At 46.9% G+C, this 21,869-nt stretch overlaps 1 protein-coding gene across 1 annotated transcript; it reads right to left on the bottom strand.

Moving 5' to 3' along the window:
* Window positions 1-9,228: 9,228 nt before the first annotated feature.
* SYT11 (synaptotagmin 11) lies at window positions 9,229-21,846 on the bottom strand. Its single transcript, XM_038161837.1, has 4 exons — window positions 21,508-21,846; window positions 16,583-17,397; window positions 12,609-12,732; window positions 9,229-9,873 (listed from the first exon to the last, which is right to left on the bottom strand). The coding sequence occupies exons 1-4, from the start codon at window positions 21,539-21,541 to the stop codon at window positions 9,563-9,565; spliced, it is 1,284 nt and encodes a 427-aa protein (XP_038017765.1). The 5' UTR covers window positions 21,542-21,846; the 3' UTR covers window positions 9,229-9,562.
* Between the last annotated feature and the right edge of the window lie 23 nt (window positions 21,847-21,869).

The following is a 21,869-nucleotide window of genomic DNA, read 5'->3' as shown; positions in this document are numbered from 1 at the left end:
GACAGGCCTGTTAAAAAACTTCTATTTTTAGTCTCATGTGACGGGTGAGACGAAATTGATCTCTAATAAATTGATTTCTTAGATTTCTGCTCCTCGGGGCCCTGCTGGAATTGTGGGCAGAACCCAAATCCAGCTGGGTGGGGTGGGAGCAGGGAGGGACCCTCGTGGCTTTGGGGCTCCAAACACCTGAGCCCTGTGTTTGTGGGGTGTCACACCTTGGAGCCCCAAAATAACACTTGTCACCAGTGAGTCAGAAACGGAATAAATGAGTGACACGCTCCAGGCAAACTCAAAAGACTAACAAAAAAAACATTTATTTAAAAAACTTTATTAAAACCCATAAATTTTTATACTCTAGTTCGTTACAGGGAGACCTGATTGGTCTTTTAATTAAAACACCATCACCATTGGCTAATTATAAAATTAATATTTAATATGATATAATATTATATATACTATACTGTAATACAATAGAATATATTATAATATAATACAATATAATATTATTTAATATAATGCAATATAATATAATATAATATAATAATATTATATAATGTAATATAATATAATATAATGTGATGTGATATAATGTGATATAATGTGATATAATATAATGTAATATAATATAATGTAATGTAATAATATAACATTATATAATATATAATATATGATATAATATAATATAATATAATATAGTATAATATAATATAATGTAAAAATATAATATAATATAATATAATATAATATAATATAATATAATATAATATAATATAATATAATATAATATAATATAATATAATATAATATAATATAATCTTTGGTGAATATGTTTCCATGGCACATTCCACGAGTTTATAGCACCAGGTGCAGCAAGTTTAGAATTGTTTATAATTCTAAGAATTGTTTCTAATAGTGAACAATAAGAATATCTATAAGAATGGTTTATAATTCTAAGAATTGTTCCTAATAATGAACAATAAGAATGTCTATAATTCTTTTCTGTGAGTTTCTCCCAGCCTTTCCCAGAAGGATGCCTGGGAAAGTTTTCAGTTTGTGAGCAGAGAGTGCCAGCGCACAGCTGTGAATATTTAAACCAGCTAATTGAAACTGAAACAATTTTAAAATTTATTAAAGGACAATGGGAGACAAGGACAATAAAGCAAAGATTTATATAAAGCACTCAGCCGGGAGCAGCATCACCTTCGGGGATGGCCCTTAAATACCTTTCCACACTCTCATTTTGCATATTCATCGAGCTAATGCATATTCATGCAGCAGTTTAGTATTCCAGGGGTTCTGTGACACGGCCCCTCCTCGGGGAGTGCCTGTTTCGAGGTGCCTGGTCCTTGGGGCGCTGTTGGCTGCTGTTCATGGTCTGCAGTCCGGGCTCTGGGCCGTGCTTTGATCCCGTCCTGTCCGTGCCTTGTCCAGCTGGAGTGATGGAGGCAGAGCTGGAGATGGAGGGCAGAGCTGGAGTGATGGAGGCAGAGCTGGAGTGATGGAGGGCACAGCTGGAGTGATGGAGGGCAGAGCTGGAGTGATGGAGGCAGAGCTGGAGTGATGGAGGCAGAGCTGGAGCGATGGAGGGCAGAGCTGGAGTGATGGAGGGCAGGGCTGGAGCGATGGAGGCAGAGCTGGAGCGATGGAGGCAGAGCTGGAGTGATGGAGAGCAGAGCTGGAGATGGAGGGCAGAGCTGGAGTGATGGAGGGCAGAGCTGGAGTGATGGAGGCAGAGCTGGAGTGATGGAGGGCAGAGCTGGAGTGATGGAGGCAGAGCTGGAGTGATGGAGGCAGAGCTGGAGCGATGGAGGGCAGGGCTGGAGCGATGGAGGGCACAGCTGGAGCGATGGAGGGCACAGCTGGAGCGATGGAGGGCAGGGCTGGAGCCGGTTTGGGGGCAGAGCTGGAGCAGGGTGCTCGTGGCCGGGCCATGGGTGCTGTCCTGGCCCTGAAAGCGCTCGGAGCCAAAGCAGCTGCTGCTGCTGGGCCTGTTCCTGTTAATAGCAGAAATGAATGCAAAGCTATTTTAACTGTATATATATATATATACATATACACATTATATATACACACATTATTATTTAATATTATATATACATTATATGCATATATATTATATACATGTACATTTTAATATTTTATATACACATATATTATTATTTTTACATTATAAGATATATTTATATTTTTATACATACGCACATTATATATATGCATTATTTAATATTATATACACATTATATACATATGTATTATATACATGTACTTTTTAATATATACACATATATTATTATTTTTACATTATATATACACTATATATGTACATTGCATACATACATTATATATATTATATATTTATTTATATTTTATATACACACACATTATATATATGCATTATTATTTTAATATTATATATACATTATATACATATATATTATATACATGTACATTTTTATATATACACATATATTATTATTTTAATATTTATATATATTATATATATACATTATATATATACACATTACATATATACATTATATATATATCACATATTCATCTTTATATTTTTGTATATATACACACATTATATATACATATACATTATTATTTTAACATTATATATACACATATATATTTTAATATTTATATATGCACATTATTTTAACATTATATATACATTTTATATGTATATATACACACATTGTATTTATACATTATTATTTTAACATTATATATACATTATATATACATTTTTATATGTGTATATATATACCCATTGTATTTATACATTATTATTTTAACATTATATATATACATTGTATATATTCATTTTTATATACATACACGTTATTATTGTAACAGTATATACATTTATTTATATTTATACATTTATATTTTTGTATATAAATTACATGTATACAGTATTCTAACATTATATAGATACATTCTATATCTACACATTTTTAATTTCTATATGCACACACATCGCTATTGTAACATTATCCATTTCTAGTTATATATTTCTATTCCTCTATAAATCCACCCCAGTGTTGCCGGTTCCACCGTGCAGCGGTGTCTCGCGGCGGGAGGCGGCGGCGCTGCGGCGGCGAGCGGGGCCGCGGGAGGAGCGGCCGGGCCGGGCCGGGGCGAGCCCCGCAGCGCCGGGAGCGGCGAGGCAGAGCCCGAACGGGATCGCAAAGCCACCTTACTGCAGCCAGACCTCACAGCAGCGCAGGGGCGTGAGCGACAGAGCTGTGCCCGCAGCAGCTCCGGCTGCTGCTGCCCTGGGGACCCTTTCATTTGCTTACAGTGCATTATTTACTCTTCTTTGGGTTACAGTGCATTATTTACTCTTCTTTGGGTTACAGTGCATTATTTTCTTTTGGTTACTGTGGGGTTTCCAGCCCCGGATTGGGGTGACCCCAAAAGATGGAAAAGTCCTTCTTCCAACCCGTCCCTTCGAAGAAAGACTCAGTAGTCTTCTGTTGTCTGTTCTCAAGGTAGTTTATTGTTGGTTATCTAAAAGATTCTTCTCCCTGAACTGCTGTGGCCCGTTCAGCAGGTCAGACAAAGGCACTCTGCCCTCCCAGGGGCTGGTGCCATCTTTTATATCACACATTCCGTGTTACATCTTTATACCTTTCCCCAATGCCTACTATCTATATTGAACAGTGACTTTCTACTCTAAACCAATCTGTGAGTGCCAACATCACCAAAGACATGGAGGCTGGGAAGGAGAAAGAAAGAGGACAGGGCACACCCAAATCCCTCCATCTTAGAACTCCTGACCCCCATGTACAAAACTTGGACCCCTTGGCTTAAAACTCCCCTGTAGAGCACTCAAAAATCCTTCCTTTCACTTCCTGACTGCTTCTACTACAACACCTAAACTTGTGTGTGTGGCTTGTGATTCTTCCTACAGAGTTGGTAATTTGCTCCACGGGCTAAGATCAAAACCCCACGTGTGTCTTTGGCTGCATGCCAGGGTCTCAGAGCCCCCTGCCAGCGGCTCTGGCCATCCAGGGCACCCAGAGGGATGTCCTGGGTTCCGACAGGTTACAGTGCATTATTTACTTTTCTTTAGGTTACAATGCATTATACACTTTTGCTTACAGTGCATTATTTCCTTTAGGTTACAGTGCATTATACACTTTGCTGAGCGTCTTAACACAGTAGAACCACCCTAACCTTCACTTTTATCTATGCCTATCACAACCACTATAATTGCCATATCCATGTTACCGTTCTCCAATCACTATAAGTTAGTACATTACAGTTTAAGCTAGAAGTTGTTTTTCAGTTTTCTTGCAGGGGAAAATTCTGAGACCTTTTTTCTACTTGCGACATCACCGGTCTTGTTTTTCTGTGGAATCTTTCTGCTTGGTAAAATCTTTTTTTTTTGAGGTGGTTTTATCCTTTGCTCTAAGTCATAAAACCCCTTTTCTAACTCACTCACCCTTTGCCTTTTTAGTTATCCAGTAAGACTGGCTCAGCAATTCTTTTCTTCTACATCAAAACTCGCTTCCATCTCCATTCCTTCTTCAGATTTTATATTCAAAAATCTTTCTTCCAAGCACAGATATCTGTGAGATTTCTTGTCAAACTTCCATCCTTCCCAACAGTGGGAAGGGAGCTGGGGCTGAGCTTCCATGCTCACCACAAAGCCATTTCTCTTTTCATGCCTTGTGGAACCCATTCTGTTCACGCTTTTTTCTTTTCTTTTCTTTTTCTTTTTTTTTTCCCTTCTTTTTATGATGCAAATCCTTTTGTTTCTGGCCGCCTGAATGGGGCAAGAACCTGAAACCCCGGATTTGAAAGGCTGGATGCCGGAGTCCAGCAGAGAAGCGTGAAGAGACATTCCCATTCACATTCTGCACAAGTAGGAGATAATCAGTGATTGAATAGTTTCAGCCAACTGCTCAATGACTCTGATTATATCCCTGATAAATCACTGGAAGGGATGGAGCCTCCTGATCAGTCTGGTGGAATGTGGAAATGAAGGGGAAATACCAGCATTAAACAAACCTCTGTGTTTGATTGGGCATCACGTTTGAATGTCTGCCCAAGAATCCCAGCCTGGTTTGGGTGGGAAGGGCCTTAAATCCCACCCAGTGCCACCCCTGCCATGGCAGGGACACCTTCCCCTGTCTCAGGGTGCTCCAAACCCCATCCAACCTGGCCTCGGGCACTGCCAGAGATCCAGGGGAGTGGATTCTCTGTGCCAGGGCCTCCCCACCCTCCCAGGGAGGAATTCCTCCCCAAAATCCCATCTCACCCTCCCCTCTGGCAGTCTGAAACCATTCCCCTTTGTCCTGTCACTCCAGGCCCTTGCAAATAATCTCTCTCCATCTTTTCTGGGGGTTCCTTCAGGTCCTGGCAGGTTGAATTTAAGTCACCCTGACTGTCTCCACGCTGAGTCCTGTGGGTCATTCATGACCTGCAGAAGAAGCCCAAGACAACACCCAAGGTCTTCCATCTTGCCTCTCATCTACTTCCACACTAAAATCCCAAAACTGTACATTTCTCACCCTCTGACAAGCTACACTAATTCTCTATTCTCTATTTCACTATTCTCTGTTATCTATTTCACTATTCTGTTATCTATTTCACTATTTTCTATTATCTATTTCACTGTTCTCTATTTTATATTTCACTATTCTCTATTATTTCACTATTCTCTGTTATCTATTTCACTCTTCTCTATTATTTCACTGTCTCTACTCTCTATTTCACACTCTCCAATCCATCCCAAAGCCCTGGAAGCTTTCTCCATGGGCGAGGGTCAAAGGCAGAGCTTCCCTGGGGGCCAGGACCCCTCAGAGCAGGCAGAGAAATCTTCCCTGAGCCCTGGGTCCCAGCACAAGCTCATCACCCGCCTCTTTGCCAAGGGCTGCAACCTCCTGCTCCTGGCAGGAGAGCCCCGAGCTCCTCCTGAGCCCCCTGAAGTTGGTTTCAGCTCGGGGTGCTCTCCAGGGGAGCAGAGAGCTTCGTTCTCCGGGGTTCAGCCGGGATCTGCTGCTGGGAAAACCCAGCCCAGGGGTGTTTGGGCTTTTCTGAGCCTGGCTGTGTGCCAGCAGTGCTGTTCTGGGTGCTGGTGATGGGCAGCTGCAGGAAAACAAACCCCAAAAGCCAAATCCCCGCTCTTGAGGGGAGAACGCTGGACAAAAACATTCCTGGAGAATTCAGCTTGCGCCAGGAATTCTTCTGAGTTACAAACCCTGGAGTGGAATTGCTTCTTTTGCTGCCCGTGGAATGTCCTTTCTTCCCACTTAGATTCAGCTTCATGGTGTCTGCTCATGCCAAATTATACCAGATCAAACCAAATTATACCAGCTTGTACCAAATTTACCAAATTCTAACGCTGTGTGAGTTACTGAGCATTTTGGGATGGGCTAAGGCTTGAGGGAAAAGTAAGGCTCAAGTAAGAAGTGTTAGCACAGAATTATGGAATGGTTTAGGTTGAAATGGACCTGAAAACTCATCCAGTCCCACCTTCCCCTGTGCCAGCTGCTCCCAGCCCATCCAGCCTGGCCTTGGGCACTGCCAGGGATCCGGGGGCAGCCCCAGCTGCTCTGGGCACCTGTGCCAGGGCTGCCCACCCTGCCAGGGAGGAATTCCTGCCCAAAATCCGACCTAAACCTCCTCTCGGGCAGGTTGAAGCCTCTCCCCCTCATCCTGTCACTCGGGTTTTTATAAAGGATCTCTGCCCATCCTCTTGGTTGGCTCCTTCAGGGGCTGGATGGCCACAGTGAGGTCGCCCTGAATCCTTCTCTCTTGCAGACCTGCTTTAATTTAATATTTCATCTGCCAGGATCCTGCTGCACTTCTTTATTCCTTCTTTATTCAGCGTGTGCTTTTCCTGTGAATTAAACGCACTTTTTCAGCAGAGATGCATATTTATGGGAGCAAACCCTTGGAGTGCTCAGTGGTGGTTGTTGCCCACGGTCACACACGGCAAAGGCAGCAAAATTAAAGTGATTTAATTTTTATTTGCACGCTCAATGTGCCTTAACAAATTCAACATACAAGGTAGCATTACAGAATGTAGGTTAGCTTATAGCATTATGCAGTTTCACACAGGTTGAGTTAGGTTTTTTTGCCTTTTATTCTTTTTTTTTTATTATTATTTTTTTTCCACACAAAGTTGTAACTGTCCAAGTTCATTTTACAATAGAAGACACAAGGTAAAGAATAACCACACCTGGGAGATTTTACAGTGAGTCTGCTGTCACTTACTGTCTATTTTATGTTTTAAAAATATATATATCTGCACATTTTCAGTTTCCTATTATTCCAGAAGAGTGTTGGAGCTACTCCTACCTGCCCGACAGCCTACGTCTATTTACCCTGAGCATGTTTCCTTGATAAGAAATTCATCTTTCCTTTGCAACTAAAGGAATCTTAAGATCATCTAGGCTTAGTCATGCTTTTCACACCGAAGGGAGAAGGGAATTTTGTCGCTGCTGTTAGTCCTGGTCGCATCTTTGGAGTGGTGTAGGAAAGCATGTTCCGAGGAAAAGTCATGAAAAGTTGCTTGAATTGCAGCAACGCAATTGCTTAGTGCAAAAAATTAGGATTGAAAGAGATTTCCAGCAATTTCCAAGGGGGGGGAACTCGTTCTCTGAGCCACAGAGCTCGAGCTAGAAAGAGTTTAAGACACTGATAAAATCCACTACAACCTCAGGCAGGAATCCTGGTCGTGGGGACGGTGAAGGGGGAAAAGCCACGTTTGTGTCTGCTGGGAAACGGAGCTGCAGCCTCGAGGAGCCACAGCCTGGGAGAGAGGCTCGCTCATCTTGGGAGTGAGAAAAATCAGCTTTCCAAAAATAATGCCTTGGGAAGAGATGCCAAAGTGGAGGCAGCTGACAAAGTGCTGCTGCTCCCCTGGGGAACCTGCAGAGCCTGGCTCAGTTATCCCCATTTCCTCAGGGTGAGGAGGATGATTTTTCCAACAGGGATCTAAAATTCAGCAGCTGAGTCCTGTAAGCAGTTAAATGATCTTAATTTTTAAAATATTTAATCTGTTATTTGCATTCCTATTTGCATCCCAGAGGGCTCAGAGCAGTCTGGCTGCCTGGGAGCAACCAAAGATTTCCTGAAAACCTGGGGCTGTCGAGGAGCCTCTTTGCAAACACAATTCTGCTTCTGCATTTCCACTGGAGAGCCCAGGAACAATTTTAATTACAATTATTTCTGCTCAATCCACCAACACTGGTCACCATGAATGATTTGCTGCCAGATATCACCCTTAGCTGTGCTCTGGGCTGTGACCAGAGTGCCCAAATTCAGGATGCTCTGCTCGCATCCAAAGGCAGCTCCAGGGCTGTGTGAGCACAGCCAAACTTTATCAACTCCCGTTGCAAATTCCTGACTCTGCAGGGTTAGAACAGCCTGAGGTCCCTCTGCTCAGGGCCATCTTCCCCCTTGCAGGTGGTTCCCAGACTCAGAAGTCAGCCAGGATTTCAGGATTCCCCCCAGCTGCCTTGAAACTCCAGCTCTGGCCCATTTGTAGTGCCAGGCTTTGCCCTGCGTTTTGGGAGCTGGCTCTTAGGTGACTGCAGGATCATTTCTGATGCAAATTGACTCCAGCAGGGATGAAGGGAAGCTTTGTCACCTTGCCATGCACAAGCTCTGCCTCCAGGACCTTTGCCTATCTCACTTTGCTCTGCCATTAAACAGAAATCAGCAGAAATTATCAGACTTTGCCATGTCATGTTTAGAAGTTTCCTTACCAATCAATGACACATCAGTGTTTGGGTTTTCCTGGGCCCTTCATGCCCGGAGAGGATTAAATAAAATGAAACTGAGCAGGGTTCCCCCAATTCCCACAGTCTGTGTGACCCTCACGTGGCAAAAGCAATGGGGTCTGTTTGTTGGGGTTGGGATTTTAGAGTCAAACCTTGGATGTTGCAAGCTCCCAGCTCCCCCAGGAACATCCCAAGGACAAGGATTTCAGTGCCTGACACAGAATTGTTTCTTCTCTGGAGGCCAGTGCCATTTTCCCTGTATTTTCCTTTTGTGCCAGTGCAGAATTCTAACCCAGCTCTACATGGAAACGTGGTTGGGACTCCCAAACCAGCACAGAACAGAACTGCAAGAACCAATGGGCAGGCAAAACTAACAAGAAACTAGAGTTAAACAGCAGAATTCAGAAACTTTGGGAGAAGCCTAATGAAGACAGGCCAATCTTGGTGAATACCAGCAAAGACAGCTCGGCACAAACACAACTTCCATAGTGACAGATAATTGTATTAAAACCTGCAACTTGATATTGGCAGTTATACTAATTTCAGTTTGTAGTAGGCATGCAATAGCGTGATTACACTGTTATATATATCCGTGGTACCTTTTTTTTTTTATTTCTTTCTTTCTTATTACTTATTCCCCGCCATTTCATTTTTTTTATTTATTTTTTTTTTTTTAATGCTCCTTAGAATTTTAGTGCCCTGCAAAAACCACATCGACTAAAGAGAACCAACCAGCTGCTGCTTCTCAACTCGAGGCGTTTTAGTCCTACAGCTAAAACGAGGTTTGAGTCTGTCCTAGAGGGGTGAGCCTGGCTTTAGTACTCGCTCAGGCTGTGCCACTTGGCCACGGCCTTGCTGGGGCTGTCGCAGACCTGGCGCCAGTGCTCGCTGCCCGCGGCGCTGGCGCTGTGGGCGCCCAGGATCAGCCTCCCCACCACCTCGTTCTTGGTGGTGCGCTCGAAGTCGATCACCAGGAACTCGATGCTGATGTCGGGCAGCAGCTCGGCGGGGATGTCGTAGATGAAGGACTCGTTGAAGACGGGGTTCAAAGTGCACTTCTTGACGTGGGTTTTCTTCTTGGCGATGCGCTTGCGGCCGTAGTAAACGTTCACCTTGACGTAGGGGTCTGCTGGGGGGAGAGAGGAGCCAATGACACGGCCCAGGAGAGCTCCAGCACGGGCTGGGACTCACTGGGACTGGTTTGGGCTGGGGGGGACTTAAAATCCCATCCCACTCCTGCCCATCCCATTTCACACCTTCCTCTACCCCAGGTAGAGGTTTGGGCTCTGGTTTGGGTTGGGAGTGACTTCAAAATCCCATCCCACTCCTGCCCATCCCATTCCACACCTTCCTCTACCCCAGGTGGAGGTTTGGGCTCTGGTTTGGGCTGGCAGTGACTTCAAAATCCCATCCCACTCCTGCTACTCCTGCCCATCCCGTTCCAGGTGGCTCCAGCCTGGCCCTGGGCACTGCCAGGGATGGGCACTCTGTGCCAGGGCACAGGCTGGGAATCACTGGGATGCTCTGGTTTGGGTTGGGAGTGAATTCAAAATCCCACTCCACTCCTGCCCATCCCATCCCAGGTGGCTCCAGCCTGGCCTTGCACTTTGCCAGGGATTGGCACCCAGTGCTGGGACTCACTGGCACACACTGGTTTGGGCTGGGAGGGACTTCCAAAATCCCATTCCACTCCTGCCCACCCCATTCCACACCTTTCTCTACCCCAGGTGGCTCCAGCCTGGCCTTGGGCACTGCCAGGGATGCAGGGGCAGCCCCAGCTGCTCTGGGAAATCTGTTTCCATGTGTTTAATCCCAAGCATCCAAAGATTGCTGAGCTCAGGAGTTTCAGCTCCTCACCCCTCCAAGTTTAGGTGCAAGGGGATTTTTGAGCAATGTGCTCATGGAACCATGGCATGGTTTGGGTTGAAACAGCCTTGAAAACTCATCCAGTGCCATGGGCAGGGACCCTTGCCACCATCCCAGGCTGCTCCAAGCCCTGTCCAACACTTCCAGGGATCCAGGGGCAGCCACAGCTTCCCTGGGCACCTGTGCCAGGGCCTCCCCACCCTCCCAGGGAGGAATTCCTGCCCCAAATCCCATCCATCCCTGCCCTCTGGCAGTTTGAAGCCATTCCCTGTGTCCTGGCACTCCCAAACAATCCCTCTCCCTGCTGGCTCCCTGCAGCACTGGCAGGCCACAGTGAGGTCACCCCAAATCCCTCTGCTCCCCACCCTGAGCACCCCAGCCTTGCTCAGGACACAGCCCAGCAAAGGATTGGGGCACTTCCAATGATCTGCAGATGGGAAATGCTGCCAGCAGAAGGTACTGGGAAAGAACAAAGTTTAAACAAAGCCTCCCTTTTCCCCCAGCTGCTCCTGATGCAGACACTGGTGAGGATTACAATGAAGATACCAGGCACTGAGGGATATTTTTTCATTCCCCACAAGTTTGGAAGGCCCTTGCCTGGCTGGCACTGCCTCTTTTCCCACCCAGCTGAAATGGGCTAATGCATAACACAAAGATCATATAAATAAACAGTGTTAGTCACAAGATCCTGCAGGTAGACACCACTGCAAATTTTATCCTGTGCTTGGAGAATACACAAACACAGCTTTTTCTTTTTTTTTTTTGGTTTTTTTTCCCCTTAAAGAGTAAAATGTAGGGCCTCCAATAATTCTGCATTCCCCCTGAGGTGCCCAGGAGAAAGCTGCAGAAGCAGGACTGGGCTTGCTCTCAGTCAGGCTGTCAGTGAGTCTCAAACTGATCCCAAGCATTTCCCCACAGTCCTGAAGGAGATTTGCCGAGGGGATTCAGGAGTGTGGAAATCTGTGACACAGCAAAGCCAGAACAGCTGCTCTCCTCTCTTCAAACAGCACAAGAACAAAACTGGAAACACCCAAAACCAGAATTGTTGGGAGCAGAGCCTGACCCGCCCTGGCTGTCCCCTCCTGTCGGGAGCTGTGCAGAGCCACAGGGTCCCCCTGAGCCTCCTTTGCTCCAGGCTGAGCCCCTTCCCAGCTCCCTCGGGAATTCCCAGCTCCCTCAGGAATTCTCCAGCCCCTCCAGGTCTTTCTTGACATGAGGAACCCAAAACTGACCCCAGGATTTGAGGCTCCTCAGCAGCACCCAGCTCAGGGAATGGGCACTGCCCCGGTCCTGTGCTACCTGGGCACACCTGGGTTGGGGTCCAGCCCCCACCAGGCAGGACCATTCCTGGTTTTCCTCACGCCATTGGCCTCATCCCATGGATCCCACGGATCCAGGATGCTCTGGATCCAGCACAGAGCTGCTGCCTCCACAAAGCCCTGCCTGCATGAAGGGCTCCCCACAGAAAGAATTTGGGCCGGCCTGCACAACCATTCCACTCAAATCCCACTGATGTTTTTGTGGATCTTCAGCAGCTGAGCCCCTCAGGCTCTTCAGGAACGTCCTGGGAGTCTCACCTAGGCTGATTTGGGGGATTGAGGGATTTAGGAGCTCAGTTTTGTGGGGCTTCAGCAGCTGAGCCCCTCTTCAGGAATGTCCTGAAGGTCTCACCAAGGCTGCCTTGGGGGATCTGTCACCAAAGGGCTCTGAGGGCTTTAGGAGCTCCAATTCCATGGATATTTTGTGGATCTCCAACAGCTGAGCTCTTCAGGAGTGTTCTGAGGTCTCACCAAGGCTGCCTTGGGGGATTGAGGGGTTTAGGAGCTCCATCACAGGTGAGTGCAACACTCAGAGCAATCCAAAACCCTTAAGAAGAATTTGAGGCAAAATGTGCAAACAGCCAAAATCTTCAGCTAAAACAAAGGAAAAGCCCTGCAGGTGACCTTGGGGGTTTATGTTCTTCCCACACCAGTCAAAGATGGAGAAAATAGCTTCTACCTGAGAGGCCAGTGATGTCCATCTTTGGCAAATGCCTGGCTTTCAGCACCACCACGGTCATCCTCTGTGCCACGGGCTGGTAGGACAGGGACACCTGCAGCTCCCCTCTGCTGATGCACTTCTGCCAGGGAGAAACACACACAGCTCCTCAGCACAAGGTGCTCTTCCACACAGAATCTCCTTTCCTGGTGGTAAATGCTTCAGAAGTAGGAAAGGGAGCCCCAAGGCTGGAGCTCTGCATTTCTGGGAGGGAAACCTTGGTGGGACCTCCTGAGACAGGAGCGGCCAAGGCTGCCTTGGGGATCTGTCACCAAAGGGCTCTGAGGGCTTTAGGAGCTCCAATTCCACCGATTTTTTGTGGATCTCCAGCAGCTGAGCCCTTCAGGAGTGTCCTGACAGTCTCACCAAGGCTGCCTTGGGGGCTCTGAAGGGTTTAGGAGCTCCAATTCCCCTGATTTTTTGTGGATCTCCAGCAGCTGAGCCCTTCAGGAGTGTCCTGACAGGCTCACCAAGGCTGCCTTGGGGGCTCTGAGGCCTTTAGGAGCTCCAACTCCACTGATTTTTTAGGGATCATCAGTAGCTGAGCCCTTCAGGAGTTTCCTGAAGGTCTCACCAAGGCTGCCTTGGGGGCTCTGAGGGGTTTAGGAGCTCCAATTCCACCGATTTTTGGTGGATCTTCAGCAGCTGAGCCCTTCAGGAGTGTCCTGACAGTCTCACCAAGGCTGCCTTGGGGGCTCTGAGGGGTTTAGGAGCTCCAACTCCACTGATTTTGGGGGATCTGCCACCAAAGGGCTCTGAGTGGCTTAGGAGCTCAAATTCCACCAACTCTTTTTGTGGATTTTCAGCAGCTGAGCCTCTCAGGCTCTTCAGGAGTGTCCTGATGGTCTCACCAAGGCTGCCTTGGGGGCTCTGAGGGCTTTAGGAGCTCCAATTCCATGGATTTTTTGTGGATCTCCAGCAGCTGAGCCCTTCAGGAGTGTCCTGACAGTCTCACCAAGGCTGCCTTGGGGGCTCTGAGGCCTTTAGGAGCTCCAATTCCACTGATTTTTTAGGGATCATCAGTAGCTGAGCCCTTCAGGAGTGTCCTGATGGTCTCACCAAGGCTGCCTTGGGGGCTCTGAGGGCTTTAGGAGCTCCAATTCCAGTGACTTTTTGTGGATCTTCAGCAGCTGAGCCCTTCAGGAGTGTCCTGACAGCCTCCCCATCAGTTCAGCCTGCAAGGCTACAGATGAAGATTAAAAGATAAAACCAGAGCAGGTTTGATCCCAGCAAAGATGATAAAAAGGATAAAACCAGAGCAGGTTTGACCCCAGCAAAGATGACAAAAAGGATAAAACCAGAGCAGGTTTGACCCCAGTGGAGATGATAAAAAGGATAAAACCAGAGCAGGTTTGACCCCAGTAGAGATGATAAAAAGGATAAAACCAGAGCAGGTTTGACCCCAGTGGAGATGATAAAAAGGATAAAACCAGAGCAGGTTTGACCCCAGCAAAGATGACAAAAAGGATAAAACCAGAGCAGGTTTGACCCCAGTGAAGGTGATAAAAAGGATAAAACCAGAGCAGGTTTGACCCCAGTGAAGGTGATAAAAAGGATAAAACCAGAGCAGGTTTGACCCCAGTGAAGGTGATAAAAAGGATAAAACCAGAGCAGGTTTGACCCCAGTAAGGATGATAAAAAGGATAAAACCAGAGCAGGTTTGCTCCCAGGTCAGGCTGCTGTCCCTCCTTACAAAGACAAACACTGCATTAGCAGAACATTAGGAGGATGAGTTTTTGCTTTCCAGATTTTGTGTGTTGATTCCCACTGAGCTGGCACGAACTGAGATGGAGTTGTGGTGGTTTCTTTTTATTTTCTGGGTGTTTAACAGGAGTTTTTCAAATGCTCAGGATCACAGAGGGATGACCATCCTGTTTGGAAGGGACTCACAGGGATCGTGGAAGTCCAGCTGCTGGGAACTTACTGCTCGTGCAAAATTTTGGGAGGAGGAAAAAATATATGATGTATAACACCATAAAATAAAATATAGCAAATAGAATAAAATAGAATAGAATAAGTATAATAAAAGAAATAAATATAATAAAGAAGTAAAAATAGTAAAAACCAAAAAGAAAGAAATATTAAAAGAAAAGAAAGAAATAAAAAATAAAATTAAGATATAATAAAATATATTAAAATATATAATATTGAAATATATAAAATGTATTAAAATATATAAAAGATAGGTTAATATTATAATATAATGTATAAATTAATTTTAACATTATAATATTGATATTTAATATACAAAATACATAATATTTTAATATATTTTAATATATTATTATATATTAAAATATATATTAAAATATTAAAATATATTAAAAATATAATGTATAAATTAATTTTAACATTATAAAATTGATATATAATATATAAAATATAGAAAATGTATAATATTAAAATATATTAATGTTAAAATATATTAACATATATTAAAATATATTAAATATAATAAAATATATTAAAATATAATTAAAATAGAATGAAATTACATATTATATATAATTAAAATATGATGAAATATAATATATTATAAATATGATGAAATATAATAAGATATAATATATTATATATAATTTATATAATATATATAATAAATATATTATATATTTATAAATATGATGAAATATAATAAAATATAGTACATACATAACAAATTCTAATAAATACAGAATAAATTCTAATAAATACCATGTTCCTGGGCCTGGAATGGAATGTTTGGAACTTTGGCTCCTTGGCTACAGAAGAACACAACAGCCAAGGAGAGATTTGTGGGGGTGAGGATGTTATTAAGAGTTCTGGGGTTTTTCTGGTCTTCAGAATTATATTTACAATATATTATATTTACAATATTATATTATATCATGTCATATCATCTTATTATAATATTTATTATTTATATTTAGATCTATTTTCCTGTCTATTTTTAAGCTATTATTTCTTAGAAATCCAGTCAATACACTCAAAAAAAATATTAAAGTCCCTGAAGCAGCCACTTGTTTTATCATCAAGCAAAGCTTTCCTAGAACTGAAGAACTGCAAAGTAATCACCAGAACTCTTGTTTTTGGGGGGGTCATTGACATAGAATCTCCGATAAAAACATTTAAAATAAAAAGGAAAGGTGGGATTCCTGAGGATTCCTGGGAGTGATTTCTGCTCCAGCACCAGGGGAATCCGGTCAGGCATTTTACAGCCACAATTCAGCTGTAAATAATTCCAAACAGAGGGGTTTAGAGTGGTGAGATCAGAGAAATCTCCCTCTCTCAGTGAGGTTGGCAGATGAATGTCCTGTTATCACATCAGCTCTTATTTGGAGATGGGAATTTGCCTTCTTTCTTGCCACCATCCATCACAATATTCATCATTCCTGTGCCTCAGGAGTGACAAAACCTCTTCCAATTGCCATCACCACAGAGCAGAGAAGGGCCCGACTAAAACCACAGCCATATCAAACCAAAAAATATTCCTTTGTGGAAAAAACAGAATTTAAAACCAGAATTTATGGCTGAGGACCTGCAATATTCCTGCTCGTTAAACCTCTGAGGCTCCCAGATCAAAAGCTCTGGGGTCAAACACAACCACACCACACCAAAAAGATGCATTTGTGGAAAAAAACAGAATTTAGGGCTGAGGATCTGCATCATTCCTGCTTGGTAAAACCACGGAGGCTCCTGGATCAAAAGTTCTGGGATTAAACACAGGGCAAAGAGTCACCCTACATGGAAAAGATCCTTTTGAGGACCTCCCTGGTCAGCTGGACCTTCCCAGTGCTCAGATCCACCCCTGCAAGACAGATATATCACACTAAAAATGTGGGAAAACCAGAATTTATGCCTGGGGATCTGCATCACTGCTGATCTGAGGCTTCCAGAGGGTCAAACACAGGCCAAAGAGTCACCCAGCATGGAGGTAGGGTGGACGTACTCACCTGTATGTTCCTTTTGAGGATCTCCCTGGTCAGCTGGACCTTCCCAGTGCTCGGATCCACCCCTGCCAGGGGCACCATCACCTCCCCAATCACATCATCCCGGGAGAAGCGGTCGAAGCTGAGCACGAGGAAGTGCAGCACCAGGTCCTGGAGGTGGCTGTAGGGGATCCCATAGAAGGTGAAGGTCTCATCAAAGACGGGCTCCAGGGTCTTGCGGAGCACGCGGGTCTTGACGCGGTGCCGCTTGTCGGGCAGAATTGTCATCTTGATGTAGGGGTCAGAGCTCTGGGTGTGCTCGTCCATCACGGGCAGCCCGTGGGCCTCCTGGATGGTGACCACCAGCGCCTTTTTGGGGAAGTTGTAGTCCACTGAGAACGTCAGGTCTCCCAGCATGACCTCGTCGCCCGGCGAAGAGGGGGAGGAGGTTTTACTCCCTCCCGGAGTGAGGCTTTGATCTGGGCTGAGTTCATCTCCATAATCGACTTTGATGGGGAGCTGCTCGACCTGGGGGGGTCCATCTGGAGCCTTGTTGGGGCCCACCAAGCCAGCCTCAGCAGCATCCACCAGGAGGTTCCCCCTGCCCCCCTCCTTGGCCGTGCCGCTCTTGTCTCTCCGGATCCGGTTGATTTTCTTCTTGTTGCTCAAGGTCTCCGGGTAGATGCTGATGCCTTTCAGCATGTGAATGAATTTGTACGGGGGGGTTTTGTGCTTCTTTTCTGCTTGCTGGTGACAGCATGTCCACACAAAGACTGTGACTGAGACAGAAACCACCAGCACAGTGGCTCCAATGAGTCCTGCCACCACAGGGGACACATCTGTGGGAAGACGAGGCAGTGAGGAGCAGCACACCTGGCTGCAGATCTACACACTCCTGCTGTGCTTTTAATTCTAGGATCTGCCTATCTCAGCTTCCCCAAAATGTATTTCTCACACTCCTAAGGCATGCCTGACCTGTTCCATGAGCTAAGGATCTCTGTCCTGCCACCACAGGGGACACATCTGTGGGAAGATGAGGCAGTGAGGAGCAGCACACCTGGCTGCAGATCTACACACTCCTGCTGTGCTTTTAATTCTAGGATCTGCCTATCTCAGCTTCCCCAGGCATCGCTGCCATCTCTGAATTTATTTCTCACACTCCCAAGGCCTGACCCGTTCCGTGAGCTAAGGATCTCAAACTGTTGATTGCCTTATCTTGCCAAACCCAGCTCCTGCATCACCAGCATCTCCATAGGAACGCTGCCTCTTGATGTGCAGCAAGAATTTTCTTTTATTTTTTTAATGCCCTGCTCAGGAGCGTTACACAATTCTATTTCCACAACAGGGAGGGAGTAATAAATATGGCCATAATGCTGGATTTGAGATACCCTCCAGGAACAATTTTTAAAATATCCCTTTGCCCTGCAGTGGCTGTTCTGCCCTGGCCCTTGTGGCAGAAGCCAGGGGTAAACATGAAATCTCCCACGGAAATCCAGCGTCCAAACCAGCAGACAGAAAATCCCGAGCTCGGATTTAGGGATTATCTGATATTTTCTAGATTTTATGCCAACTGTGTTAATCAGTAATGGCAAGGCAGAATAATTAAAAAAAAATTAATTTAAAAAACCCCCCCAAAACGTTCATTTTTATTTGCTTATTTGCTGACGGATGACTGGAGAAGTTTTACCAAGGCACAGAATGAACGCAGGGGTGCTGAGCTCCCCAGGACACTGCACTGACACCCCCAGCAATTCTGAGAGCACTGAAAGCCTGGCCTGGATGGACAGCACATGGAAGAGAAGGAGATGCAGAGAGAGCTGGGGTTGTTCAGTCTGAAAAGGGGAGGAAAAGGAGGGGATTTTTTGCTGTCTTCAGCTTCTTGGTGGGAGGTTTTAGGAAGGTTTAAGTCTCATGTAACTTATTTTTGTATTCCTGGTTTTAAAGCCATTATCTTTTATTTTTTGGAAGCCAGCAAACAGACAAACAAACAAACAAAAAGCCCTCTAACCCTACGTTTCTTTCTTTCACAAATTGTCCAAACCACTCCTTTACCAAAAACCCGTGGCGTGACAATCGTGGCAGCACCCAAATGAGACAGCTGGTTAAAAAAAATGTCAACTTGTCTCATTTTCCTCTTCATTCTGTACCACAGTCAGGAGGAAATAATCTTCTAACCTCATCCTTGAAGCTACAGAGAGCACCACGAGTTTGGACTTTCTCTGTTCTTCCCACATCACCATTTACTGAGGCTAACAGGCTGGAAACTGAGCACCTGACAGACTCAGGGAAAATTATTTCGCCTGCTCCCAAAACTGGAAAAACCACTTTTAGTTAGACAGAAACCTTTCTGACCCGCAGCTGGAATCTTGGGGTGATTCCACAGAGAAACCTGTCCCAGGTCTCACTGCAGAGCCTGGGGTTGAATTAATGAAAGCAAGAAAAATTCATAATTTTCACCAAACACCACCCCAAAAACCCATCTTCAGTTTGTTATTTAATGTTCCCTCTTTGACATGAGGCAGGTGATCTCTAACAGCTCCTTTGGAGACAACTCAGCTTAAAAGGCTTTGATGAATGTGTAAAAAAATGCTGAAACCCCATTCTTATTCTTATTCTTATTCTTATTCTTATTCTTATTCTTATTCTTATTCTTATTCTTATTCTTATTCTTATTTTCTTAGTCTCATTCTTGGTGTGTTTTATTTCTATTGTGTCCTCACAGGATCAACTCTTGTACCTTCATTTCTTGCACCTCTGATGGAACAATCACAGAATCAGAACCCAAGCATCTTTTCTCTCCCTGAAAAGCATCTTTTCTCTCCCTGAATTATTGTAAATCTAAAAATTATTTAAACTCTGAATATTATCTCATCCAGTGCCTGTTCATGCCTCAGTTACTCACAATCCCCCTTGTCCTGGCTGAAGGCTCCTATTTATGTAATTATTCCACCCATCTTTTAGTCCTGTTTCCATAATCTGTGTAAACTACGCTGATCTAAAGCTGCCTAAACCAAATTTTAGTGAAGTTTTGCAGCTTTCAGAGCACACCCCACGCCCAATGTCCACTTGAAATGGCAGCACAGCCTCCCTCCATCACAGCAGAACTTTGGTTTTCTAGCCAAACTTTGTGGAAGCTGTCTTTGTTCCAATGTGACCCTACAATTTGGCCAAAACAAAAATCAAAAATCACTGAAAACTTCCTTTTAAACCTGATCTTTGCTAAGGATACCCCGATGGTTAAATGGGGACAGCACGTGGATCCCAGGAAACACAAGGTAAGAGGGAAGTGGGGCTGTTTTTCATGAGATAAATGGTGCTGGATGGAAGAATGTCCCTAAATGATTTGGGATTGAGAGGAAATGCAGCACCCAGCCGTGCCCAGGGCCTGGAGGGTGGAGGGGAAGGTGAGAGGGGGCTGCAGGACAGGAGGGGAGAGAGGATGGGATGATGAGTACTGGAGGAACCCCCACCCTCCTCACCCTGGGGCTGCACCAAAACCATCCCAAACCCAGCGGTTCTGGGCCCCAAAACCATCCCAAACCCAGCGGTTCTGGGCCCCAAAACCATCCCAAACCCAGCGGTTCCCAGCCTCCAAAAACATCCCAAACCCAGCGGTTCTCTACACCCAAAAGCATCCCAAACCCAGCGGTTCTCAGCCCCCAAAAACATCCCAAACCCAGCGGTTCTCTGCACCCAAAAGCATCCCAAACCCAGCGGTTCTCAGCCCCCAAAAACATCCCAAACCCCAGCGGTTCTCTGCACCCAAAAACATCCCAAACCCAGCAGTTCTCAGCCCCAAAAACATCCCAAACCCCAGTGGTTCTGGGCCCCAAAAACATCCCAAACCCAGCGGTTCTCTGCACCCAAAAGCATCCCAAACCCAGCAGTTCTCAGCCCCCAAAAACATCCCAAACCCCAGCGGTTCTCTGCAACCAAAAACAACCCAAACCCAGCGGTTCTCTGCAACCAAAAACATCCCAAACCCCGGTGGTTCTGGGCCCCAAAAACACCCCAAACCCAGCGGTTCTCTGCAACCAAAACCATCCCAAACCCAGCGGTTCTCTGCACCCAAAAACATCCCAAACCCAGCGGTTCTCAGCCCCCAAAAACATCCCAAACCCAGCGGTTCTCAGCCCCCAAAAACATCCCAAACCCAGCAGTTCTCAGCCCCCAAAACCATCCCAAACCCAGCGGTTCTCTGCACCTAAAAACATCCCAAACCTCAGCTGTTCTGGGCCCCAAAACCATCCCAAACCCAGTGCTTCTCTGCACGCAAAACCATCCCAAACCCAGTGCTTCTCAGCCCCAAAACCATCCCAAACCCAGCGGTTCTCGGGCTGGGCCCGCACGGAGCTCGGCGGGCTTTGGAGCTTCTCCATCTCCCCCGCGGCACTCCCGGTACCGGCTCCCGGCTCCGCCCGGGCCGGTTCCCCCTCCGCGCTCCCGAGCATCCCCCGGTGCCCCGGGCAGGCCCCGCCTTGTGGCGCCGGTGCCGGTGCCGCAGCCGCCCCGGGGAGCGCGAACAAAGGCCGGGGCGCGGCGCGGCCCGGCACAGACATCACGTCATCGGCCCGGGCTGCACCTGCCACCGGCCCCCGCTCCGCCAGCGACCGCCGGCACCGGCCCCGCGCCCGCGGCCGAGCGCTGGCACCGCCCCAGCAGCGGAGGCCGCGGGGGGGAGCGGCATCGCCCGGCCCGCGGGGGCGGAGGGGCCGCGGGATGCTGAGGGACCGGGGCCGGGCGATGCTGAGGGGCCGAGAGGCGCTGAGGGACCGGGGGATGCTGAGGGTCCGTCGGGCGCGGAGGGCCCGGAGCGGCGCTCCCGTCCCCGCGCGGCCACAGCGGGGCCGCAGGCGCCGCGCACGGCCCGGGGGCCCGGGGGCGCCTCTCGGGGCTCCTCCGGGACGGACGGGCCGCAACCGGGGCCGCCGCGGCCCGGCCGCACTCACCGAAGCCGGGGTGGACGCTGGTGATCTCGGCCATGGCCCCGCCGAGGCCGGGGCCGCGGGGTGCGGGGGCCCGGTGCGGAGGATGCTCGCGGCCGGGATGCAGGCGCTGCCGACTGGTCCCGCTGCGGCGCTCGCCCCGCCCGGCCCCGCCCCGCCCGCGGCGGCCCCGCCCGGCGGTGACTCGGCAACTGCCGGGGCTCCGGGCGCGGGGCCGTGGGGCGTGTGCCCGCGGCGTCTGAGCCCCGCTCCCACCGGGAGCCGACGGCACCGGCAGCACCGGGCGGACCCGCTCTGCTCCGCGGGGACACCCCCGACGGCGGAGGCGGGCGGAGGGCTGGCAGCGGGCAGCGGGGTGTGTGAGC

This window comes from Motacilla alba, chromosome 25 (assembly GCF_015832195.1).
Source record: "Motacilla alba alba isolate MOTALB_02 chromosome 25, Motacilla_alba_V1.0_pri, whole genome shotgun sequence".
Classification (NCBI taxonomy): Eukaryota; Metazoa; Chordata; class Aves; order Passeriformes; family Motacillidae; genus Motacilla; species Motacilla alba.
Note: the sequence above shows the minus strand (reverse complement) of the source record. Positions and strands in the feature narration are given on the sequence as shown.

Coding starts and splice junctions, on each gene's coding strand:
- SYT11 (XM_038161837.1), bottom strand. CDS start 21,541: ATGGCCGAGATCACCAGCGTCCACCCCGGCTTCG. Junction 17,398..21,507: donor CAGCGTCCACCCCGGCTTCG/GTGAGTGCGGCC, acceptor GTCTTCCCACAG/ATGTGTCCCCTGTGGTGGCA. Junction 9,874..12,608: donor CATCACTGGCCTCTCAGGTA/GAAGCTATTTTC, acceptor TCCCCCCAGCAG/ACCCCTACGTCAAGGTGAAC.